At 41.9% G+C, this 27001-nt stretch overlaps 2 protein-coding genes across 2 annotated transcripts; one reads left to right on the forward strand and one right to left on the reverse strand.

Moving 5' to 3' along the window:
* Positions 1-1307: 1307 nt before the first annotated feature.
* LOC126997051 (splicing factor 3B subunit 6-like) lies at positions 1308-6935 on the forward strand. Its single transcript, XM_050858089.1, has 4 exons — positions 1308-1403; positions 3836-3954; positions 5600-5729; positions 6093-6935. Exons 1-4 carry the CDS (start codon positions 1377-1379, stop codon positions 6192-6194), a joined length of 378 nt encoding a protein of 125 aa, XP_050714046.1. The 5' UTR covers positions 1308-1376; the 3' UTR covers positions 6195-6935.
* Positions 6936-9111: 2176 nt separating this feature from the next.
* Positions 9112-26052, reverse strand: LOC126997049 (uncharacterized). The gene is made up of 23 exons (XM_050858086.1): positions 25633-26052; positions 24034-24268; positions 23614-23780; positions 23108-23234; positions 22642-22751; positions 22072-22218; positions 21693-21836; positions 20930-21051; positions 19971-20085; positions 19297-19428; positions 18581-18703; positions 17683-17813; positions 17095-17185; positions 16601-16720; positions 15913-16003; positions 15251-15384; positions 14809-14939; positions 14230-14357; positions 13902-14004; positions 13339-13485; positions 12728-12922; positions 11059-11237; positions 9112-10683 (listed from the first exon to the last, which is right to left on the reverse strand). Exons 2-23 carry the CDS (start codon positions 24188-24190, stop codon positions 10574-10576), a joined length of 2904 nt encoding a protein of 967 aa, XP_050714043.1. The 5' UTR covers positions 24191-24268; positions 25633-26052; the 3' UTR covers positions 9112-10573.
* Positions 26053-27001: the final 949 nt, after the last annotated feature.

The raw sequence follows: 27001 nt of genomic DNA on the forward strand, positions 1-27001 counted from the left end.
TCTCTCTCTCTCTCTCTCTCTCTCTCTCTCTCTCTCTCTCTCTCTGAATGAAGTGAATATTTATTTTTTCGATAAAGAAATAGCATGTATAGTTATTATGGATGTACTCGATCATAGTCTAATAACAATAACAATATTTATTATCAACCTAAAAAAGAAAAAGAATCGGAAATGAAGAATTATCCAGTAACTCCAATAAATAAATAAAATAATAAAATAATGGAAACGGGAGCTGTGATGGAAACGGAAAGCAGGACAAAATGGTGGGAACTTGGGGAGACGGTCAGCGGGGCAGTGACTCAGCGTCTACACACAGGGCCCATACCACATGGAGGCGGGCGAGCGCCGAGCGTCACTAAGATCCAAACGGTACCGGTACTAGCGGCAATGCGCAGTGCCGTGTGATCATTAAGCTTCCCGGAACCCAAGTGATCATGAGGCTTCGCGGTACCAGGTACCGGTACCGGGTACCGCGAGGAATCGATTCTTCGCGGTACCAGGTACCGGTACCTGGTACCGGTACCTGGTATCGGTACCTGGTACTTCGAAACCTCATGATCACTTGGGTTCCGGGAAGCTTAATGATCAGGGATGGCCCGAGCGGGGGGGGGTGGGGGGGGTCACCCCCCCCCCAAGGTTTGGTCGGTGTTGGTCAAAAAGTCCTAGTGAGTTGGTCAAAATTTGAGTCTCTCTCTCTCTCTCTCTCTCTCTCTCTCTCTCTCTCTCTCTCTCTCTCTCTCTCTCTCTCTGAATGAAGTGGATATTTATTTTTTCGATAAAAAAATAGCATGTATAGTTATTATCAGGGCCAGGGAGAGCCATCACTGGGCCCTGGTACTATGAGTGTCATTGGGCCCCTACCATTTGGCGAGCGAAGTGAGCCCATCCAGCTGGGGGGATCAGGATTTTAGAATTTGACCAATTTTAAGAGCCAATTTAAAGCCATAAATGTTCACTGGTAGGATGTAAATTCTGTTCATCTTGCCGTATTGGAGCTTTATTTATGACTTGCAGTTAACAACTTATTTTGTTATTACATTTCGTATAATTTGAGATAAACAAAACGGGTGACTGGCCCCCTTTGAGGCCGGGCCCCCTTTGAGACCGGGCCCTGGTGTAAAGATACCAGCTTCACCCCCCTCTCACGGGCCCTGGTTATTATGGATGTACTCGATCATAGTCTAATAACAATAACAATATTTAGTAGCAACCTAAAAAAAAAATCGGACATGAAGAATTATCAATAAATCCAATAAATAAATCCGAGCAACTGGTACCGGTACCGAGCAATCTGGTACCGGTACCGTACCGTTTAGCTGGTACCGTTAGTACCGGTACCTGCCCTCCCCTACCGCTCAGACCAAAACAAAACAAAGATGGCGTTAGCACAGAAGAGGACGCACGTGAGTTATTTAGGCTTATCACTCGTTATTACATTGCTCTTCCTGGATGAGACTCAAGATAAAACCCCATAATTCTGCTCTGGTACTGTCCATCGGGTGTGTGGGTCTGGGGGGCGCGTTTTCAGGGCTCCAGAGTTCAATTTTTGCTCGTGATTTTCATGATTGTCAATTTGTACTTTTAATTCTTGCCTCATTTAAGATGTTGCACGTCTTTAAGGTTGTTTATTGCATGTATTTACGGCACGAGACGCAAAGGAATATTTCCTGCCACTCAATGGCGGCCAGGTGTTGTATAGCTCTTTGGTATAACTCCAGAATTACACCCATCTCTGCCGGTGTTATGCGCCTCCGTGGTCTAGTGGTCAGCGTGCCTGGCTACTACCACGCGGGCCCGGGTTCGAATACCGGCCCGGGCAGTCAGCATGCAGCTCACCCAGCTGTTCATCCTCCCTCTCGGGCTGATCGACAAATGGGTACCTGGGGAAACCTGGGGATGGTAAACTGTGGTGACCTGGATGTCACACTGACCCTGTGTCCCGGGGTAATGGGCTCCCTCCCACCACAGGCTCAAGGGCCAATATTACGGAGGTGAGCACCGAGGCCACATGCTGCTACAGTGTATGCCCCCAAATTTACCTTTACCTATCTGCTGGTGTGGCGTTGTCTCATTCCTCTGTAACAGTCCGTCCCGTCCTGATCTGCGCATGCGCGGGTTTTTCTATTTTGTCCATTTCATTCGCTGCACTCTTGTAGTAAAATCAAATAGTCAAGTCCGTTTTGGCGTTGGCTCCCGTGGGTCCATTTCTCCCCTCTGCATTGCCACACAGTCCCAACACCTATTTTGGTAAAATTCTAGTGTTTGCCCATACCCCCCCTCCCCCCATACAAGCCTGGGGACCTGGTGGGAATGCGGGGTTTCGGGTGGGGGACACGAAATCCGTCGCATTCGCGTATTTTTTTAGTAGGGAGGGGATAAAAACTCCCTAAATTTAGGGAATTTTTCCTCCCACCACCACTAAAATAAGCGTTAGCGACGAATTTAGTGTTTCCCATACGGAAACCACGCACTCACTGGATCCCGAAGCTGGTTTTGGGAGAGAAGTGTAGTGAACCCACTAGACGATGCTCACCTCACCATCTGGCGTGGCGCCAGAGGCCATCTGTGCTCACATAAACCGCCTACACCACACTCATGCCCTCTCTAGTAGGTTGTCACCTCATCGCAAGGTTTCTGTCCTCCAAGTAGAGTCCGTGGCACCAAACACAGTGTATCTTCATTGTTTATCACTGACACAAGTAAAACCACCGGCTAGCCGGGATCCGTCCAACGCCGCGCCTTAAACAGTACTGTGGGTTGTGCAGGAAGTGCAGGCTCTCAAACCTCCTGCCCGAGCTGTTCGAACACGTGAATCCTTACTGACCGGATTTTGAATCTGCTTCACGGGCTCATATTCCCAGTATACAAGGTGATTGTGGATATTGACTCCGCGCCTCCAGAATACGATAATACGCCTCCATATATCATAGTTAAAAAAAACAAAGTACTTAAAAGTAAAGAAGCCGAATTAATCCCCTTCCCCCAACGATCTTGGGGGACCTGTGTGAACTCGGGTTATTTGGGTGGGGGAGCATATTTAAACTACTCCAACCGAACTTTACGACCTGCTAACGAGGGGGCTTCACCCCTCTCGACCTCCCTGCTGACCCGGCCCAAACCTTCACAAAACCCTTTGCGTAAAGGTGCGTGTTCTAAAAAAAAAAAATAACCACGCGTGGTGGACCTGGTCTCACATGCGTGGGCTAATGGCTAACTAAGCGTACCATCACTAACCTAGCGTACCATCGGAAATAGTATTAGGTAAAGGTGCGTGTTCTAAAAAAAAATAACCACGCATGGTGGACCTGGTCTCACATGCATGGGCTAATGGCTAACTAAGCGTACCATCGCTAACCTAGCGTACCATCGGAAATAGTATTAGGTAAAGGTGCGTGTTCTAAAAAAAAAAAAAATAATAATCACGCATGGTACACCTGGTCTCATGCGTGGGCTAATCACTAACTAAACGTACCATCGCTAACACCTTAGAACACCTTGGTTTTGGGTTATTGTGAGGTTAATGCAGAAAGTAAGAATTACATCAACTTCTTAAACATTGCGCTGAATCAGTTCTTACTGCTGTTCTTTTCCTTCCTGTACCTGGCTTCTGACTCCCTCGCTTCAAGTTTATAGGTTAGGCTGCTATTCATTTTATTGGCAATAAGTTACTGTCTGTTAGGTTCATGTGTGGCTCACTTAGTTTTAAAAAATGTGGAGTGGCAGCGTGCAAGTTCAACAGTGACCTTGTTCTGTGATCTTAAATTGAGTGTCAGGGTTTTCCAGTCCTATACATAAGGCTGCAACTAATACTTTCCTCATGTTTCCTCCCTCCAAGGTCCGGCTTCCCCCTGAGGTGAACCGCATTCTGTATGTGCGTAACCTGCCCTACAAGATCACCGGTGAGGAAATGTACGACATCTTTGGAAAGTATGGAGCCATCAGACAGATCAGAGTGTGAGTAGTTTAAAAATTTGATACCCTCTTTTTATGAAGCTCTCACTGTCCATTATTTGCAGAAGCAGCACCAGCAATTTTCCATGTTTCACCTTTTTTTTATTTGCCCTTGAACTGACTCCTTTACTGTTGAAAAAATAATAGATGAAGCAATATCATTCTGAAACTATCCTAATCTAACCAAAAGCAAATTGCTCAAACTGTTAAGCTATTTTGTTACCAATGTTATGTAAATGAACTGATACTAAAAGTGATAAATTCTTATACAGAAAATATAATTGTTCTTTGTAAAATTGAATTGTTAATATACTGTACAGTCACCTCTCGATTAATGCGAGGGTTTCGTTCCTGGAGATGTCGTGTTATTTAAAATCGCGTTATTTTAACATAATTTCCCCATAGGAAATGGTAATAGGGGGGTTACGTTCCTGGACACTGGGAAAGTCTGCCTAGTTTGGGGATTTTGTTACTCTAACCTTAAAAAAACTTTATTAATACATTAGTAGGTCATGGAAGCAACAAAAACACACGTTCTCATTTTATTTGAATTTGTTCTTCACCTGTGTTGGCCACCGTCCCTCATCCCACGCTCCCATCACCAGCCACTCCCTTCACCTCCGCCTCACTCGCCTCCTTCCTCTTTCTTTGACTACCCATGCTATTGGTGACAAAGATAACTCCCTTAAGTTAAAGTTTTCTAAAGAAAGAATTGCTACATTACATTTGTAAGTCATTGACACAACAAAATCATGTCCTCACACTCACCATCACTTTGCACTGGTCGTCATCGTCGTCGTCGTCTGCCGAATCCTCATCCCGCTTCAACGTTGCCATATTGTCGTACTCAGCCGCTTATATTTCCCGACTTCCTACCCCCAAACTGTCTTCTGGGCTCCAATAACGAAACTGATTTATAGTTATCGTTAAGAGAGTTAGATTCTGATGTTTCTGGGCAATAGTTAGGCGTCAGAAACTGGTAAATACTATGCTCTGAGTAGGATAATCTGGCAACGATGCCACGCTCTCACTCCTCCCTCCTCACCCTGTCCTTCCACCTCCTGTGAGGAGGTGAAAGGACGCTTGGGTGCCATAATAGAGGTCAAAATGCAGTGTACGTATTCCAGAGAAACATTCCACTCACAGTGCCGGCTAACTTCAGACTGAGGAGATAGACAGCGTCTCCGCGCGGTGACGTCATCGAGCATGATGTCATCAATGAAACTCGTGTTAAATCGAACATATTGCGTTAGCTAAACATATCTTCTTAAATATCAACTCGTGTTAAATCAGAAACGCGTTATTCAAACTCGTGTTAATTGAGAGGTGACTGTACGTGAAATGTGAAGTGTCTGTAAATTAGGTTAACTATACTGGCTTTAGTAATATTAGACAAGATTATGATAGATTAGCTTGACAGTTCAGTGGAGCACTAGGCTTTATAGATTTGGATAGGTTTTGTTAATAAATACTTTCATATTGTTAGCTGGTATGCAAAATTAGGTACCCTGATTTTTTATTTTTTATTTTTTAAGAGGTAAAGGAATGAAGCTTTCGCCACAGAGTGAGCAATTTTTTTTGACATAGTCACTGGATCAGACTATAGTGGTAAACTTTTTTATCCTAATCAACATGTTTCCTTCCCCAGTGGCAACACCCCAGAAACTCGAGGCACCGCGTTTGTCGTGTTTGAGGACATTTTTGACGCCAAGAACGCCTGTGACCACTTGTCGGGCTTCAATGTGTGCGGCAGATACCTGGTTGTGCTCTACTACCAGGTGAGGCGCTGGTTGCTTATACAGAAACAAGGACCTTTTTCATGTAGTATTGTTTGAGGTTTGAAAAGGAGAGACTACAACTGTTCCTTAGTTTTTTTAAGATTAGCTGGACTGACCCCCATTAATAGTAGACATACATTAATGAAGATCATGCTCCCCATTTATTTAATTAAGAGCATACAAATGTGTGTGTGTAAGTTCTTTGTCTCTCATTACTATACCTGTAAGTGATTGCATGGGAGGTGTTATTGCCTATTGGTTTTCATTGTAAGGCCAGATTCAGTACACAAGACAGTCTAGAGAACAGTTTTCATGGGTTTACTTTTACATATACTAACTAATTCCCACTCTTTCTTCCCTCAGTCCAACAAGGCGTTCAAGAAGATGGATGCTGAGAAGAAACAGGCTGAGCTGGACAGAGTCAAGACTAAATATGGCATAAACACGGAGGAACTGAAGAAATAGTCGTTAAGTAATCCCTAGATAGGTGTAAAATATGTCTCCATCTTTGTATAACAGTTTTCATATCAAGCTCATGTTTTTGTATTTCTGACATCATCCATTTGAACTGCTCATTTCTATTTTCCTTCTTACTCCATTTTTTTAGTGTCTCAAAACCTTTAAATTCGTCATTGCCAGCCTCTTAGTACTCCTTGAATAGTGTAAAATTCTGTCTCATATTCAATAGAGTTTTATATTATGCTCGTGTTTTCTTCGATATACATCATCCATTTGTGCTTATTTGGGTTTCCTTCTTACTCTGTCCTCGCCTCTGTTTTCCTTCTTTCTCCTCTCGTAGCATCTTCAAACCTTTAAACTGACAATCTCTCTTTGGCTTCCTCTTGTCGTAGTGGGAGCAGCACTTTTGCAAGATTCCATCAGCTCTTGGTCCATCTACATTATCATAAAAAAAACCTTGGATTGGTATGTCTTCTTTACCCCCATCTTTCCTTTCATATAAAAAATTTAATCTTTTTCATTTCATACAAGAATTTTCATCTCTTCTTTTTATAAAACAATTTTCTTCTGGTTTCTGTTGCCTTTTTCCATTCGAATTGCTGTTTTCATTCTTACACTTTTCTGTTGGTCTCGTAACTCACCAGTCAGTTTCATGTCCCAGATTCTTCATTTCTTCTGGATGAAGTTTGTCCACAAGCTGACCAATGTACAATGTCTAGTCTAAGGAATAATTAAAATCTTTTAAGATTTTACATTTTTCTTCCACCAGCAGGTATTGTAGATATATTCAAAAGTGACTTGGTACAGTGGCAGTATCTTAGCCACTGGACTTTTTTTTTTTTTTTCCCCTCTCGGTGGTGGTACAGTATCTATTTTGGTCATGGTGGCACTTGCAGCACTGTGACTAGAAGGCTCATTGAGGTACTTTTAAATCTGCAGCAGTGTACTTGCCAGTTCCTCTGTCCGGGGTCAAGCTCCCGTGCCTGGAGGGTAGAGGGACTGACAATAGGCGCACCTGACATCACTATAGCTGATCCAGGATTCAGGACATTTCCTAACTTAAAGGAGGTAATGTTATAATTGTATTTCGTAAAGAATTCTTACAACCAAAATCTAACTAAAATCATGAGTATTCTTTTTCTTGAACAGAACATTGAATAAACAACAGAACAATGATGTGAAAATACGTATAGCCACCGTTGCCAGATTATCGTACTCAGAGCATAGTATTTACCTGTTTCCGACGCCTAACTATTGCCAAGAAACATCAGGATCTAACTCTTTTAACCCCTTCAACACGAGGATGCGTATATTGCGTCCTTGCATGCCCTGTACCATATCCGATGACGTGCATACTGCATCCTGGCTCGCTTCAGCCAGTGTACGAGTTATTTTCTCTATTTATGCTTACATCTCAAAAGTATCAATTAGTTTACGTTTCTTTATGTGCACCATTTAATTCTGCATGTTTTCATATATGATACATGATGATTATGTTGAGTTTATGGGTGAAAACTTGTTACAGGTAACTTGATTTACACGAGTTTGGTTTGCGTGTTTTTTAAATAATGCGGGGTCCAAAATCCAACTATATGTTTAATTTACACGTTTTTTCACTTGTACACGATATTTGATGGAGTGGCCACCAGATGTCTCACGCAACTGGACTCACACGGCCACACAGCTGAGCTCAGTTCTTCCCGCGCGCCACTTGAACAGCAATACAGTACCCACGCTGCCGTGCTACTCAACAATAGGGGTGGGCAGGTACCGGTACCAGTACCGGTACTAACGGTACCAGCTATATGGTATGGTACCGGTACCAGACTGCTCGGTAGCGGTACCAATACTAGCCAGTCGCTCATGGTGTCCCTCATTTCTTCCTCACACAAGTGAGACTGAGACTGAGTGCCTGAGTGGATATCTCAGTGATATGGATATTCTCTCTCTCACTCTCTCTCTCCTGAATGTAGTGAATATTTATTTTTCAATAGAAACCTACCTCTTGTTTGACTTACATTGTTTTTGATTTTCGCGACCTCTTCAAGGACACAATACTCGTGTAAATCGAGAGTTACCTGAATATTCAATAGCAAGATCTGAAAATTGGCGCACGTGGTGATCCTGGATAATGGTGCGGGGCGCTGCTTTGGGCCGGCCGCAGTGAAGGGGTTAACGATAACTATGAATGAGTTCATTATTGGAGCCCAGAAGACAGTTTGGGGGCAGAAAGTCGGGAAATATAACCGGTTGAGTACGACAATCTGGCAACAGTCTGTGGCCCTAGTCAGCATCATACGCCATTTTGCAGGTATCAGATACCTTAAATAGCATATTTTTACTGTGCAAAGCAGGTGATGTCACTTACTGTGACTTCATGAGCTTATATATATATATATATATATATATATATATATATATATATATATATATATATATATATATATATATATATATATATATATATATATATATATATATATATATATATATATATATATATATATATATATATATATATATATATTTCATGGAGGCAAAACTTACATTACTATATAGTTTCATTTTTACTAGTGACACGAATTTGTGACTGTTCATCACAGTAGGATTTCACTCAAATAAGTGAATCAGACTCCACAGAAATATTACCAGTGTGTGTATGAATGAATACAAAGATAAGCACGTACTTTGATTTAACTCTAGGATGTCTCGTGGATCATTAATAAGTAAAAACAAAATATCTGGATAGGCTACTCTTTAGCTTGCTTCCGCCTATGGCTGCCCAAAAGTCCCTTCGCCAAGTTTGTCCCCCACATTCGGTGGTGTTAGGTGTGCCTATTACATGCTGCCCTCTACATAGCAGCAGTGTTGAAAGTTCCCCATTACAAGGAATCGGCCTGGGGTTGAGGTAAATAACTAAGTCTTAAATATATTCATTTATTGCTCAAAAATATAAAAGTCAAAGGAATACAATCATTAACAATAGGAACTCATTATAAACTGGTCCTTAGTTTTAGCCTGCTATTACCCAGGGCACTAGTGCTTAACATCAGACAGAGGTGTAGAATGTTGGGAAAGGCCTTTGTCCTGCAGTGGACTAGTAATGGCAAGATGATGATGATGATGATGATTTTTACCCTAAAATGAAAAATAAACTTGACACTAAAAAGTAGCAACCTTATGTGTATAATCACAGTGCAGGTGAACAAAGGCACAAATATTGGGTCTTCACCTCGAGTAGTGGAATTCAGATTTAAATTGTACTGTGCGTTGGCATGATTTGAATTTTTTTATTGCAAATCCATGACAGAATACTGCATTTGTATGAATTTTTGGATCTCACAAAATTCAAAATGAGAGAACTATTAGTGCTCCTGGTACCATCCCAGGCACCAACACACAACTCCTGGCCAGCGTGCCCAGCCAGTAGTAGTATTGAAGTTGCCAAGATAAGGAATGCATCCTGAGGGAGTCACTCGTCTCGTTCATGTATCTTCGTAGGAACATAAATTGCAGTAAAAGGCATCAAAATAAGCTTCAGCCTCACTTGTATTATGTGCTCATCAACTATAGTAACTTTGAAAGTGAATGGCTGGTGATGCCAGTAGCTACTGCCCATAAAATAGGTATCATTGCTCATGCTGGGCCAATAATGGGTGTATCCCAAAATTCTGATATTGCCACTCAGGCTCATTTCAGTCCCATTTTATCCACTTTCAGCCTTTTGAGATCATTCAATGAGTGAGGCAATCTGTGATCCTCCGCGAGGCTCAGAATGTTCCAGGGGTCACATGCAGAACCCTCTGAAAGCTTACCCCAGACCTGCTTCCAAGGGCAGAAGCCACATCTGCACCACCCCAGCCATCTCCAAAATAAAGACGGGCTGGCTTAATTTACATTTTTTTGTGATGAGTAGTACAAAGGTAGTGCATACAAACTACTGACCATACCCCAAGCTCTTTCTAGAACTAGCAAGCAACACTCATCTATTCCAGGGATTGACAAAAACAATGCTCACAACAGCTTTGACATGTCATTCCTATAGACTGTGCTAGAACACATTTTCTTGATATGTTTTCACCAACAGGGGAGAACAAATGCAATCCATATACTCATTGTTATTTACCAACAAGAAAATAAGGAAATTCCCCTCTTATGCTGTCACTATAAGCACGTTACAGGTAATAAAACTAAGAGGATAGCATTGTTTTCAACAGACTCGCTGAAACAAAGCAGTGCCCAGTAAAAAGATAAGATGGGTTAAGCTGCAGCTAAGAGTTGTGACCTACTATTTTATAACAGGTCCAGCTGCCCATAGTACTATACACACCATTACCTACAGATCAACCACAGCCAACACTTGTAGTACAGGATGAGGCTGAGGCTCAGTAACAGTCCCTCAGCCGCTGGTCATCCAAGTGGCTCTGCTGCCGCTCACCCTCCAGAAGGATGTCGTCAAGAAGAGAGATCATTTCCATGATCTGGTACCTCTCATCTGGAGGTTAAGAGCAATCAGTAGTGAGTTACTTGTGGCCTTAAGCAAGGACTGACACTCCCATACTAATTTCTTCACCAGAATGATCAATCCTTTGATAAAACCTAAACAAACATTGCATAATTCATGGATTACAATCTCTCGTGTGTATGCACCCACATGTATGCGTGCGTAATTGAGTTTAAGTAAGATCCAAATTGATAATTTTGAGACAGATTTTAAAACAGTTGATTTCTTCATTGTCATCAGATAGTGCTTGGAATGCTTTAATTTCCTTTATTACAAAAGTAGTCCTGCTTATATGAAACAAACACCATCTTGCTTCCCCAGCTGGTAAAAACTACCAGTAAGACCCAACACAGCCGCTTTACTAACCTGCCTTGGCGCAGGAGGGCTGGCAGAGGGTGGAGCATGCCTGTAGCAGGGAGGTGAGGGGCAGGGCAGGGCAGGCAGGGGGTATCTCCTTGGGAGTGAGAACCATCTTCTTTGGGGAGATTGGGGAGGAAGGAGAGGGAACGCAGTGCAGGTTGTTGGGGTGTTCCTGACGCCTTATTCTGTAAATGGGAACATTAGTAACAATAGGGAAGTGTAGGACAAGAAGGGACATGGAGGAAGATAAGATTCAGGAAGACTTTCGTAGCTAAGTGTTGAATAAAATGGTATGAAGGAAAGGGAAAGTTCAAAAGTGCTTAAAATGGGAAGAATACATTTGGTAGAGAAAAAGTAGAACAGAGGTGATTTGGGGAACAGGAAGGAACACAAAGGAAGATAATGTTTAGTAGTGTTAAAAATTGAATGGAAAGACTTGGTAATGGAACAGCAAATGAAAGTAAAAGAATACAACCACAAATTTAACCCTCTCGTGCACCGTAAGTTTCCAATAAGTTTCTGTTCTGCTCATCATACATTTCTCAGGCCCGACCGGCCTTTTTTTGCCACTGCGATACTCTACATTCCCGGACGTATTTTACCCTCACAGATATATCGTACCCCAATAAATTTGGTATCAATGGCTTCATAAAGACTTGTACTAGAACATGTGCAAATAAAAATAGAGTAAAATATATATATAAACAATACAAACTTGTTTAAAGTCTCCCTATAGAGTATTGTAGACAATAAATCCGAAGTACCAACTCTTCCCCACTCGCTAGCTTGAAATTTTGTGGGCCAACTTTTTTAGCTGAATATATGTTTCAAAGCGGTGTAGCGTCCTCGCAGCAGCACCTGGTTCTCCTCCCCCACACAGCTGCTGCTCTGCCCTACAAAACTAATCTCCAGGAAAAGACTCAAGGACCCCACCTCCAGCACACCTGCGGGCAGTAATAATCCTATCCAGCTGCTGCCAGTTCCGAGACTCGCTAATCCTGCCCCGAGGCCTGCGAGGTCAAGTCAGAACCACCAGTCTCCCTACAACTTCCACACGCATCACACTTCCTCCCTCTCGTGCATTCACGCACCGTCGCCGCCTCTGACCGCGTACATTAATGCGTATAAATAAACCTAGGACTGCTTGACTGTGCTTTTCCATCAGTGTCCTGGCTAAGAAGAACACTACAGCGGAATTTAGTAAGGATTCTTGTGGTATCCTCAAATTTCTTGTACACCTATTAGTTCCCGAGTTACACCGAGAAAACTGTATTTTTTCCTCTCCCGTCAGAGTAGGCTAACACATAAAAATCGCTCAAAGCTCCTCATCTACGCTCCTTAGAAAGGTTGCCATATGTTAGCATTAAGAAACTTATCCCAACAAATGACGCTCCCAAATTTGACGCACTTTCACCGAAAACTTAATTTTTAATCAATTTTTTTATCTTTTATGACACGTTTCACGTCATCGTGCGCCAGGACCTTTTACCCTTTGATGACGCGAAACGTGTCATCGTGCGCGAGAGGGTTAAAGTTTGTGGAAATCATCGAAATTTCCTTGAAAGCTTAAAAATAAGAAAACACAAATCCTAGATACAGGACAACATTATCTTCAGCCATTACCAGTCCACTGCAAAACAAAGGCCTTCCCCAGCATCCTCCACCTCATACATACGTAGCCACATTTTCCAGCGCCGACGAGCTCAGTATTTCATTGATGGTCTTGTCTATCTGGTCGAGGTGGCTGGTGACTGTCTCTTCTGGTGGTGCCTTTGTTGACTCCTTGGTGGGCTGAGGCGGAGGTGATTGTTGCTTCTTCTCTTGTCCTGCACTGCCTCGGCTTCTACCCACTCCTATTCTGCTTTGACCTCTGTTGAAAGAAAGAATATGACTCAGCATGCATAGGGAAGGTTGGGAGCGGGAGGTATAGAGAAAAAGAGGTAACGTTACACAGATAGAGAAGGGAGGTGGAAGATGGGCAAAGATGAAAAGTATTGAGGACAAATAAATAGACAGAAAAAAAATGTGTAACTGAAGAAGATGAAAAGGGGAGAGGGAGAGAAGACACACAGGAAGATGAAAAAAGTGAGGACAAAGAAAGACAGACAAAAAGAAAATGAGAGGTAAGAATGTATAACTAAAGAAGATGAAGAGGAGAGGGAGAGAAAAGACATACCAGAAAATAAAAAAAACAGGAGTGAGAAACAATTACAAAAGATAAACATGAATGGCAATGGAAAAGGTTAAGACAAATAAACAAAGGTATGAAGTAGAGAAAACACTGACCCCCCACCGCTGTCTTCCTGGGTAATGTGGTATCGGGTCACAAGGTCATTGAGGAAGCAGAAGACGTCCCTCGCCCTCACAGCCACCGGGGTAACCAGGTCACGACGGCCCGACAGAAGAACACACAGGTACCCACAATCACACATCCTGCCGAACATAAATATACATGTATAGGAAGGTTCCATTATAATAAGATTCCTAATAGCTTGAAGAAAAAAGGGTAAAACCAGGAAGACAGAGCAATGAGGAGAAGGAAGAAGAGGAAGATAAGAGAAAGGAGGAAAATAATGAAGACTGACAAGAAAGATGGTATGGGCACATCAAGGGGAGGGAGGAGGGCCATGTACTCAGAAGAGCTACAGAGGTATATAGAGGTACAAGAGAGGAGTCCAGCTGGAAGACTGAAGAAGACATAGAGACAGTGTGTAGAGGAAGGGTATATGATTGTCATCCAACCCCACAAGGGAAAATAAGGACATTGAACGAGAAGAGAAATGCAAGAAAGAGGAAGAAAAAGAAAAGGGTGAGAGAAGAAGGGGGATGAGGTGTTAGGGAGCACTCACCAGGTCAGCACATCCACCACCCGGCTCTTCACCTCCTCAGAATCCAGCTTGATGATCTTGCCTCGGCTGAATGTGACGGACGGAAACTCACCATCTACCATGCCTGTAGACAAGGATGAGAGATTTAGGGAAGGTTTTCTACATACAAGGATGAGAGATTACAGTAAGGTTTTCTACATACAAGGATGAGAAAGAAATTAAGGCAAGGTTTTCTATGTACAAGGATGAGAGATTACAGTAAGGTTTTCTACATACAAGGATGAGAAATTAAGGCAAGGTTTTCTACATACAAGGATGAGAGATTCAGGAAGCACACACACAAACATACCAGCCTTGTTGAGTGACCAGAGGATGTGTGCATGGATGAAGTCGAGGGCAGCCAGTCTCACCTCATCGTCTGGGTCCTCGCCGCAGTGCTGCACCACTCGCACCACCAGACTGCTCATTTCAGCCTCACTGGTGGTACAGAAAGAGGTGGAGGAGGTGAGGGATTTAATCTAAAAGCTTTCCATACATTTAATTATAAAAGAACGAGTAGGAATATAGTCAACAAAGATGTAGATGAAGAAGAGATGGCAAGGGTACAGTAGAAATGAGGAGGAGAAGGATAACAAGTATAGCAAAGGGAGGAATGTATAAACAGCAGAAGACAATAATGGTTACCAGGAATAAAAGCAATGACAATAAAAATCAAATAATATGTAATCGAGGGGGATAGAAAAAGGAGGAGTACAGTACAAGGAGAATACCAAGCAGAGGAAAAGTAATGATTAGCAAGAATAAAAAGTCAACAGTTGGGAGGAATCAAAAGCAACAAGGAAAGTAATGAAAGAAAGGGTGATAAAAGGAGATCGGGAAGGAAGGAAGAGTGCAGTAAAGGAAAATAAGAACAGCCAATGCATCCCACCTGTACTTCCCAGCAAGGAACAGCTCCTGCACCAGTATGAGTGCGGCCCTTCTTACGGACGCCTCCCCTTCGGTCAGTGCGGCAGACAGAGCTCGGTGAGGCAGATTTTCATCCTGCAGCTCACACCAAACCTGCAACAAACATGCACACAAGGCTTAGCATGATTTAAAAGCACAAAGACAGTTACATATTTACAGGTCTCTCTTAGAAGCATGATATAAACATGTTAACCTGAATCTGTATCTCCATTTCTTTCTCTCACACACACACACTCACACACACCCTACCCTTCTCTGCTCCACCCCACTTTAACTCATCCAAATCAACCCAAAGTACACCTAACCCAAGCTGAACCTGACCAAACCCAAACCAACCTAACCTTGACACCACTTTACATGCATCTAAGTGTCTCTCTGTAACAACCTAATGCCTTGAGTGGCACCTTGTCGATGGAGATGATGTTGGAAAGGACGGTGAAGGCGCTGGCCCTGACGTAGCCCTCTACATCCCCAAGAGCGGTGATGACGGCAGTGTTGAGGTGGTGACGCAGCAGCCAGTCCACGAAGTGAGGGTACTCTGGGGTGCAGCAGAGAGAGATGAGAGAAAAAAATGGTTACACTACACATACTGTTATTTGGTACATTCAGGGGACAAAAAGATTAATGCAAATGATAACAAAACATTAGAAATTGAGTGCTGATTATGGGGCACAGGAGGTTGGAGGAAATAAATATAAATTGTCCCAGTTCAATATAAAGTAGCACTGGACAGCATACCCACTCACTCTAACAATAGGCAGAAACCACCAATATATCAAGAAACCAAGGCACTTACTGATCATGTAAAAGAGGATATGAGGGGCAAGGTATGTAAACATTTTTTGCTTAAAGTAGCATTGAACAGCATACCTATTCACTAACACTGGACAGAAGTAACATTAAACCCCTTGATTTACAAATAGTGAGTAGATATAAGGTAAAAAGAAAAACGAAGAAAAGAAAATTGGTGGTGAACAGAAATTTCCCTAATAAAAATTTAGGTAAGCTGAAACTGTGAGGCACAACTTCATTTAAACAATCAAGAGCTATAATCTCAGCCACTCACTTTCCTTGGCCAGCTTCATGCAAGTGATGACAACCTCGAGGGCAGAGTCTCGCACCTCCCACTCCATGTCACCCAGGTACAACGCCAACACCTGGAAGGGAGGGGTGCAGAGGGGAGGGCTGCATGCGTACATACTTTTTGGGGGGTTCATATACTGGTGGGAGGAAATATGTTACCGCCACCTCTTGGAACTAAATGTTTCTTTTGGGTGATCGTTTCTTTTTATAGGACCTTCATATTGCCACATTACTAATATCTACTATTTATTCCCTAGTCTGTTTCCTTTACCAGACTAATTTTATTGAAAACTTGGTCAACAATAAGTTTAATTTTCTATTTATACACACATATAGACACAAACCTACTATAGCTATAACAATTTTTTTTAAGTCAGTAATTAGCCTCTCTCTCCCTCCTCTGTCAATAATATTCAAGAGCTAATTTTTTTTAAAGATAATCAAGTTATTCTATCTCTCTCTCTCTCTCTCTCTCTCTTGTTTGGCCAATAGTAAGCCCATCCCTCACTCTTTCTCTTGGCCAATAATAAGTCAGTCTCTCTCTCTTGGCCAATAGTAAGCCCATCCCTCACTCTTTACCAATAATAAGTCCGTCTCTCTTTTGGCCAATAGTAAGCCCATCCCTCACTCTTTCTCTTTACCAATAATAAGTCAGTCTCTCTCTCCCTCACCTGGCCCAGCTGCTCCACACTATTGTGCTCCAAGCTGCCACTGTTCACCAGCATGGACATCACCGGGGGAAGGAAGCCGTTGATGCAGGTGTTCATGGCCTTCAGAGAGCACACCTTCACCTGGGACACAGAGGGGGTAGAGTTATCATGATTATTGTTATTACTATTATTACAAGGGGCAGAGCAGGATTAGCCATAAGACTTGTAATAAAAGTGTGAGGTGATTTGGACATGGAGGATGGCTGAGGGTTAATGGTGAGAGGAGAATGAGGAAGGTAGGAGGTGAGGGTAGAACCAACTGGAGAATAAGGCTGATGTGCACGTGTAGTCTTTCAAAAAACTAGACAGAATGGGAGAGTGAAAGAGATGTTGGCAATTCTGTTTAATGCAAAGAACTGAGTCAGGTAAATAATCTCCTTTCTTACACATTTTATCATATTGTTTCTAAAATTTGTGAAGCTATAATTCTAGTGTGTGTGTGTGTGTGTGCCCACCTGTGAGGAGAGGCCAGGGATCTGCGCCATGTCACACAGCTTCCCCATCAGGCACACGGATGCGTAACACTTCCTCCAGTCTATGTTGAACCTGGACGAGGGAGAAACATTGACACTCAGTACATTGTTATTCAGCACACAAACCACCATATTATTCCTCAACTATCATCATCGTTACTAGAGATTACAAGACAAAAGAAATAAAGTGCAATTAACATATCTTAGTTTCTGTCCCTTTTTTGCCTCTATGTCTGTTTCTCTGTCTTTTTTACATCATTATCATCATCAATTTAATCAGTGTCCACAACCATCATCATCATGAGAGATAATTAGAAGATGAAAGCCACAAAACAGTACCAATATCTCATTATTCCTATCTATTTCTTCACCTCTCACACTATATCTGTCTCCTCTGATGTTCATTCCTTGGACTATTTTTGGAGGGGTGACACAGCAAGAAGTCTCCATTCACTCCTATCCATACACTCAATCCTTGCATACTCAGTCCTTTCATTCCTCTATCCTCAAATCTTGTTCTTGTAATTGTTTCTCTGTCTATCTGTTGGTCTGTGTCTCTCTGGTACGTACTTCTCCACTAGCACCCTCAGGCTATCTATGACAGCCCTCTGCAGTCCCACATGGTGTCTCATGGGGGAGGACGGCGAGGCTTGGGAACACATCATGAAGGTCAGCCCCTGGAACAGCGTCACAGCACAGGCCTGCAAAGGAGAGAGAGGTGAGAGTGCACTGATGAGAGGAGGGTCATGGGAGAAAAAATAAATACATGATGAAAGTATTATATGATTGTCAAGAGTGGGAGAGACTTTAGCCCCTCCAACCCCATACGAGAATATAAGAATGTTGAATGAAAAGAAACAAAGACATGATGAAAGTTTTAGGACATGGGAGTTTTAGTCATGGGAGAAAATATAGAAACACCGTTGAAAGTTTTATATGATTGTTAAGAGTGGGAGAGACTCATAATCCATCCAACCCCATAAGGGAATATTAGAATGTTAAATGAAAAGAAAAAAAGACATGATGCAAGTTGTAGGACAGAGAGAAAATGCAAACATATATTGAAAGTATTATACAATCATCAAAAGTGGGAGAGACTTGTAGCCTGTGAGAATGCTAAATTAAAAGAAGAGACCTGATGCAAGTATAAGGACAAGAGAACAGACAAAAAGGTAAGGTAGGCTATTTTTTCTGTATATTTTTATTTTTGCCCTTGAGCTGTCTTCCTTGCAGAAAATAAATAGGGTTAAGTTTGGGGCAGACAATAATCAGCCATGCCTGAAGACAGTGTGTTGAGGAAGACATGAGAAGGATGAACACCAGGGAGGAGAGAGAATGTGATTGTTATGAGTGGGAGGGACTCAGAGCCTGTCCAACCTCATAAGGGAAAATAAGAAAGCTAAATGAAAAAAAGAAGAAAAGAAAAGAAAAAGAGGAAAAGGATAAACAGCCCTGCGTGCACACTCACAGGATTGAGGTGGTCTGCGTTGGCGATGACGGCATTGATGCAGGTCATGGCCACGAGTACAGTGTCCAGCGAGTCTTTGCAGAACGATGCCACCATTTGCCTCTCAAGCCTCCCAGCCTCATTCTGGAGAGAGAGCATTCAAATAACGGTCATTGTCATCTTATTTTCTTCACCTATCGATATATTCCATTTGTTATCACAGCTGTGTATTTAAATTCATTCATGCCTTTCAATAATGTGAGTTTCCATCTAATCTTCTTTTGTTGATATTTTCTAGTTCTTTTCAGTCATGTTTCCATCTCCTTTTTTGTTCTCCTCCCTCCCTCTCCTTCCTCTCCACTCTGCTCCCTTCCTCTCCTTCCTCTCTACTCTGCTCCCTCCCTCTCCTTCCTCTCTACTCTGCTCCCTCCCTCTCCTTCCTCTCTACTCTGCTCCCTCCCTCTCCTTCCTCTCCACTCTGCTCCCTTCCTCTCCTTCCTCTCTACTCTGCTCCCTCCCTTCCCCTCACACTTGATTATGATCTATACAAGAAACAATTACATCCTGTTTGCTTTTTTTCTCTTTCTTTCTTTCTTTGTTGTAGTATATGAAAGGAAACATACATTTTTTAGGCATCTTTCTCCATTTTCTTTTTACAGGAGCATTACTGACCAAAAAATATATATATAAATAAATAAATACAAACACTAGGACACAGTCAAACTCTAGCACATCACCTTGACTTCCTCCTTGGTCTTGATGCGGCTGTGCACCTCATCCCTCCAGCGATTCATGATCTTCAGCTTCTCCGGCCACACCTCGATCATCACCTCCAAGCACGACTGGTAAAGTGCCAGCAGTGAACTGACCTGCAGAAAAGAATACAGGTTTATGCTGATGAAAAACTTATACTTGAAAAGGAAAAAAAAATGTTACAACTTGCAGCATTTGGTTAACTTAGATCTCCCTTTTCTTACTGTAACTAATTTATTTTTTCTTCATACTTTTGCTTTTATATCCTTTTATCTCTACTCTCTTACTGTAACTAATCTCTTTCTTCAACATACTACTGTTTTTACTTTCTCTAATCTCTACTTTCCTGCAATAACTTATATCTTCACTTCTTTATACTCTTGCCATTACTTCCTTACATCTCAACTCTACTACCATTATTAATTTCTTCCTTCTTCATACTCCTTCTTTTATTTCCCTTTATCTTTATTCTCCTACCATTATCAATCTCTTCCTTTTCCATATTTTTGCTTTAACTTCCTCTAATTTCTACTCTTTTTTTTCATTATCAACCTCTTCATTCTCCAAACTCCATCTCTATTCTCCTACCATAACTGATCTCTTCTCTTCTTCATACTCCTCTGCCACAGCACATCCCTCCCCTGCACCCTCCACCCACCTGGAAGGCAGTCACAATGTGCAGCAGGGCCTCCACAGACGTGAGATCAATGTTGTGTTTCTCCTTCATGTTGGCCGTCATCACTGCCCAGTACTTGTGGATGTTTGCCGATGACCTACAAAGAAGAGGGTGACCTTTTTCATGATAACAGAAACACACCAAGGTTCTGTTTGGTAGTAACTGTACATGCAAATCTAACATGTGTCCCCTATTAGATATGATTTTGTTGTTATGTAAAGTGCATGCCAACCTGTCACAAACATACACACAAATATAGGTAAGTTGGAGTATGAACCATTATGAAAAGGCATCCATATCATCCATCCATTATGTTGGGCTTCATTGCATTAGGGTTAGTGTATGCCAACCTCTCCCACACAAACACACATGTATATACACAAACATAAATAGGTGGGAGTGTATAATTAAGAAAGCATTCATTTAGTTCTATTAGGTTAGATAGGGTTAAGTTAGCGTTAGTGAATGCCAACCTCTCACACACAAACACACACACAGATATAAGTAGGTGGGAGTACATGCCATCCCATTAGGTTAAGTTAGAGACAGTGTATGCCAACCTCTCACAGAAACACACACAAATATAAGTAGGTGGGAGTACATGCCATCCCATTAGGTTAGGTTAAAGACAGTGTATGCCAACCTCTCACACACAAACACACACAAATATAAGTAGGTGGGAGTACATGCCATCCCATTAGGTTAGGTTAAAGACAGTGTATGCCAACCTCTCACACAAACACACACAAATATAAGTAGGTGGGAGTACATGCCATCCCATTAGGTTAGGTTAGAGACAGTGTACGCCAACCTCTCACAGAAACACACACAAATATAAGTAGGTGGGAGTACATGCCATCCCGTTAGGTTAGGTTAAAGACAGTGTATGCCAACCTCTCACAGAAACACACACATAAAGGAAGGTGGGAGTGCATGCTAACCTGACAAAAGCGTCCATGTAGCCGCGTTCCAGCAGCATGCGGGTGAGGGCAATCATGTCAGCACACAGGGAATCCAGAAGAAACTGTTCCACGATGCCGTACTTGATGAGCTTCTCCTGGAACTGGAAACACCAATAGTAATGCACCCACTAATAAGGTTATACATGCTGAGTCACAAGACAGTAGACATCTAGGGTAATACATTGGATGACTAGCAATGGTTATACATGTTAAGTGATAAGAAAGATGGGATTGTGAGTGATACAACTGGCAACTTGGAACTGACCTGACCTAACAATGCACTCACAGGTTAGGTTATGCATGTTGAGTAATAAGAAAGATGTGACTGTGAGTGATACAATTGGCAACTTGAAACTGACCTTACCTAACAGAGCACTCACAGGCAAGGTTATGCATGTTGAGTGATGAGAGAGATAAGCTCCAGAGTAGTAATATGGGAAACTAATAACTAATGTAACTAATGTAAAATGCTAAACATGCTGGGTCATAAGAAAGACTGCCTCTACTGTACTATAATGGGTGACTTTTGACTGACCTACCCTAACCTATGACCAGATGAGTACACATCATGGAATTGACAAGAATGAAAGTGCATAGATAATTTGTCTTTCTGCTCATAGCTATCCTCTTTTCAACAAGATATATGTCAGTAGTAAGTGCAGGATAATATGAGCTGACTTACTAATAAAAAAAAAGTAAAATAAGTATTCATAAAAACTTTACACACTGCATACTCACTGACCTTGTGCAGCATGTTGAGGATGAGCAGGTCGGTGAAGCCAGTGGCCGAGCTCATGCAGACTTTGTATTGCAGGATGGGCAGGAGGCGGCTGTTCAGGTCTTCTATGTTGCGGATTTTGGAGTAAACTGCGGACTTGCCCAGCGTCTGTGAGGAGAAGGTGGAGCTAATGGAGAGGTGTAGGAGGAGAGTGATGGGTGCTTTAGGCAACAAATTTACGTATTTCCTTTTTTTAACCTTCCTATATTCATCCTCACATCCTTCATCCTTCACTATCTTCACATTCACCTCACGTCACACAATACTTAGCCCTCTAAATCATACCACATCTTTCTTCCTCCTCCTCCTCATACTTCCACACAACTCTCCCCCTCACACCCACCTGCCAGTACAGCTGCTTGAACACATTGAGCACCCTAAGGTTAGTCTGCCGCAGCTCCTCAGCCTCAGCAGTGCTCCCCATGTGACTCTGAAGCTCACAGAACTTGTCCACAAGAAGGTACAGATCCTTCACCAGGCCCTCAAAGTGCTGGGGGGAGGGGGGGGGGTTACAGAGGCCTTGCTGTGTTGTGTTATATCAGCTGACAATAAAACTAAACAATAAAATACTAAGATTTGTGATAAAATTAAATGGCTAAAAACAAAACCTTACTTCAAGCCAGCCTCCTCACCTAACTTAATCAAATCAGACCTAAACTATCACTATTAACAGAGTATGTATATCAAACTGGTAAACTTAGAGAAGTAAAATGCAGCTAGATTCTTAGACGCAAAATGTTATTACAAAAGAGAAAATGTCTGACATCTGGGGTTCAGGAAACTATGAAAAAACACAGATACGGTAAATACACTTTCACAGTATATGCAAGCCTTTTGAAGGTTAAAAATAATTGTAAGAGAGAACAAAGACAAGCAGGGACTATGTGATTACCCTAATATCTAAGAGCATTACCTGCGTGTCCATAAGCTGAAGTATAAATGCCGCAATAACATTGACTCCCTCTCGCTGTACAAAGATGCTGGGGCTGCGGAGGCATGGCAGGAGCATCTTCTCCCAGATACCTGTGGTGACGGAGATGGAGGAAGAGACATAACCCCGTACTTTTAAATGTCTCGATACCTCACTTTGCTTCATGGCAGTCGCTAGGATTTTCATGGAGTGTTTTGTGATCCTAGTGATAGTTTTACACGACTTCTGCACCATGAACAGGAACAACACCCATGCAAAACCCAGTTAATCTTCTTTGTGGCATTGGAGAATAGTCTTAGTGGGAGCCTGATATGTTTAAGAATATGAATGACAGAAGTGTGTATCAAATCAGCCAATCTAAAGAGGATGGAGAGTAGGAGAGATACAATTAGGAACAGAGACATTTTAAAACAAATACGTGATAAAGATAATGCATGACCACCCTCACCATTCTTGACGAGCCAGAAGAGACCATTGGGGTGAGCCATGAAGGCCATAGCGAGGGACAGAGCTGGGGATGCCAGGCTGGGCTCACTCCTCACCCTTGGCAAGGATAACAGGAACAGGGACAGTGCCTGGGAGGAGGAGGAAAGATTTGATACAGTGAAGATAACCAAGGAAGCTAATAACAATAAAACCATAGATAAAATAAGATAATCTGGATTATGATAACATGACAAAATTAAATATGTTTTCAATCTACACAGTGTTAGTCAATGTTGATGGCACATATGTTGCATTTCTTTGTTACAAATTTAACTTTCAAGAGCAAAGAATCTGGGGACTTATGAAATTAAATCTAATCATTCTTTTGGCATATGTTTCCCTTATGTGAGGAGGACATTGCTGCTCTTTCCTACTTTTGGGTCTTGTTTGTCCCCTATAATGCTGAAAATATGAAAAGAATAGCTCCAAGAATTCACCATGGCCCTCACACTGTTGCCTTCTGCCTACCTTGCTCTCCTCAAATGTGCTGAAGTCTGGCTCCACCGTGACAAGGGACGCCAACACATGGAGGGCCAAAGCTACGCTAGCAGAGTTACCGGTGTTGGCAGTGACTGAAGGGTCCAACAATGTCTGGATAAAGCGTAGTAGTGTTTCCTTCTGTCCCCAGTCTTGTCCTGAAGGTGGGGAAGGGGGTAGTAATTAGTACTGAATATATGGATGAGAAATGGGGCATATAATTTATTTTTCCTCTGCAGCAAAACAAATGGTAAGCCCTTCTTAACACTCTGAATGTTTTAGTTTCTCCTTAAGTGAATAAACCATCTGGGAGGAGTTTATTATGAAATTTTGCATGACATCATAACCAGAAAAATGGGTGACATAATTAGTTTAACTCTCTAGATATCTCTAATGTCTGTGGCCTCTTACCTGTATCCCTGGCCCATAGCAGCTGTCTGTGGAGGTGAGTGTGTAGCTTGTGGAGCAGTGTGTCATCTCTAACCACTAACATGACACCCCCATCCTCCACCTCTCCCAGCCTCTCCAGCACACCCTCCAGCCGCGACCACGCCTGGCACTCACTCATCGCTGCGCCTGCACACACTCACAGTCCAGAGACACACAAGTGAGGACACACACTGGCAGGTCTTCTTGTCTTTGCACCCTGGAAAAGTTGCTGAGATGTAGTGGTTTTAAGTGTTCTTGTGTATTTATTAAGTCTATGTGAAAGTGGAATAATATTTAAAGATAACGGTATGCTCTGTTTTTGTTAATCAACTTGGACCATGGTAGGGAGGAGGGGTGATAATTCAGACTGTGGGATTGTCCAGACATTACATTTATTGTAAAACGCATGGGACTGAGTGTTGTAAGATCCTGTGTGAATATGTGACACTTTGTTGCCTTGGCCCCTTCAGGACAACCACAGCCTCATTTTGATGCAGGTCAATTTTTTTTTTTTTTTCATTTTCTATGTAATATTTCTAAGAAGTATCATAAGCTCTCACTTCATGAATATGGCATTATTATGGTGAAGCAGCGATGCACGGCGAAGATACTGTCACAGAACGCAAATACCTATCTCTTGTGAAGGAAGCAGTGTGGCCAGCCATTTATTTGTTATAGACTCACAATGGTTCAGACAGTTAATTCTTTAATGATATTTATTAATTTTATATACTATATCAGTTAAAAACTAAAGATATTGCAATAATTATAAAAGGCTAACTTGGTTAATTTATATTTTTTTCCAATAACTATTAAGAGGATAAATTTGTACTTACATAAATACCTTGGAATTGACATTTTCTTGTTTATTAGCTAATCCAACTTATGTTGTATTAAGATTATGCCAAGTAATACAAGTGTCTGTACCATCCCACCTCTCTGGCAGAACCATCACCACGGGGAGGAATGGTTTGGATGATTTAGAAACTTGTGTTTCATCACCTACTACTGAAAACTAGAAATAGCTACGCCTGTGATATTGATGAGCTACAGAGCCAAATGATGAAGGAACATTTTGAGATCAACAAAATTATGCTGTTGCTTCAACTCTTTTTCTAAAAAAAAGAAAAAAATTTAAAGTGGCTGAATCATCACCACCCTCCCCTACTAATTACAATATGACATGGTAAGTATTAATGGACATGTGTTAAATGTTATGGGAAATGGTAATTTTTAATGGACATAGTTAATTATTATTGGACATGATTGTACTTGTTTAGGGTCATGGTGAAATTTATTGAAGGACAGGGTTCCAATTATTATGGGAAAATAATTAATAAGTTTTTCACTGGTGAAACCATTAAAACACATGGTCGTGAATATCAAGGGACGTAGGGCTGATCAATATGGGACATAGTGATGATAATGAAGGGACGTGCCACTGACCACCAGGGAACATATTGCTAATTATAATGGGACATATATAGTACTTAATATCAACGGACACGTTAATTATCAAGGAACACGATGACAGGTATCAACAAACATGATACAGAATAGACAAAATACGCTATGACAGACCTATGGATAGGACGCACAGCTTTCAGACTGACAAAAACGTGTGCATGAAACACGATCACTTGTTAGACAGCTTCCTTCCTTTGGCTCACAGGCTGCCCCGGGACGCCGCCACCTCCCCCTGACCTGAGAAGTGGCTGTCTATCTTAGGAGCGCCTCAGAACGGAACAACTGCTGTTTACTCTGGGCCTTTTTTTCCTGCCGTCCCCGTGAACATGTAGTAGTAGTAGTAGTAGTAGTCAGTCGGGAGTTTTGCCTTTATAACGGCACTCCCTGACACACACTTTGATGGCTCTACTGTCTGGGTCTACTATTTTCCTCTTCTTTCGTTCTTTTTTTTCCCGTATTAGCCAAAACTTCTGTAGTGTTGCTTTTGTTTCTTCCGCAGGTTACCAAACACACACACTGCACGCCTCCTCGTCCTCTTCTCGTGGCCTTGTTGTTATTATCTAATGTTTATTATTTACGATTCTTGGCATGGCTCAAAAGTCTCCACAAACATAATAATTGAGCGGAAAGCATAAGATAGAATAAGATCATACAGAGGAGCGGTGCCAGAGATACGGTAGCCTATGCACGTACTGGAAAGAATGAAGAATATGATTATATAATAACCCTAGAATGGAAACCCTCATACGGCCCGTCGATCCACACCACCACGAAATTATAACATTGTTGGATTTATTTCTATGTTTCCCAACTGTTTGCGAGCTAGTTGGAAACTTTTTGGAAGTCGATCATATATTATTGGCAAACAGTTTCCAGTTTCCAAAGTTTCCTAGTGTAGACGGAGGATGGTAAATGGTCCTGGTCTTGCTTATTAAGTGGACCTGATAAAAAAAAAAGGTGAAAGATGGGGAATATCGGCAGCTCCTATGGAAAAAAAAAAAAAAAACATACAGAAATTCGGTGTTCAACTACTCGGGGCAAAATGTCAGTGCATATAACACGCATGTTTGTGTTGGCTGTTGGGGGGAGCCGAGTGTGCAGGGGAGGGAAGTGAATCAAGTGTAGTTGTTATTAGTGTTGTGGTGACTTGTAAGTGAGTGTGTATTTGTTTTTTGAATGAGTCTATTGTATCGCAGTCTAAAATCTGTTGAGGGAGGCAATGCCACTTTCTTGCAGCCACTTGATAATATTTGCTTTGCGGATCTGACTTGTTGGTGCCTTATTTATCAATTTGAATGGTAAGGAGCATTTTCCATTACTATCAATGATTTTGGTGGAATATTTGGGTGCAACTGTTTCAAAAACCACTCTTTGAATGTTTCGTGGTTCATGGAATTATGGTAATCTCCTTTAATGCCATTCTTGGACTTTAGCATTAAAAGAGCCCCTGGTACAAAGGCGTTTTCTCCACCGGAGTGAATTA

This window comes from Eriocheir sinensis, chromosome 11 (assembly GCF_024679095.1).
Source record: "Eriocheir sinensis breed Jianghai 21 chromosome 11, ASM2467909v1, whole genome shotgun sequence".
NCBI lineage: Eukaryota > Metazoa > Arthropoda > Malacostraca > Decapoda > Varunidae > Eriocheir > Eriocheir sinensis.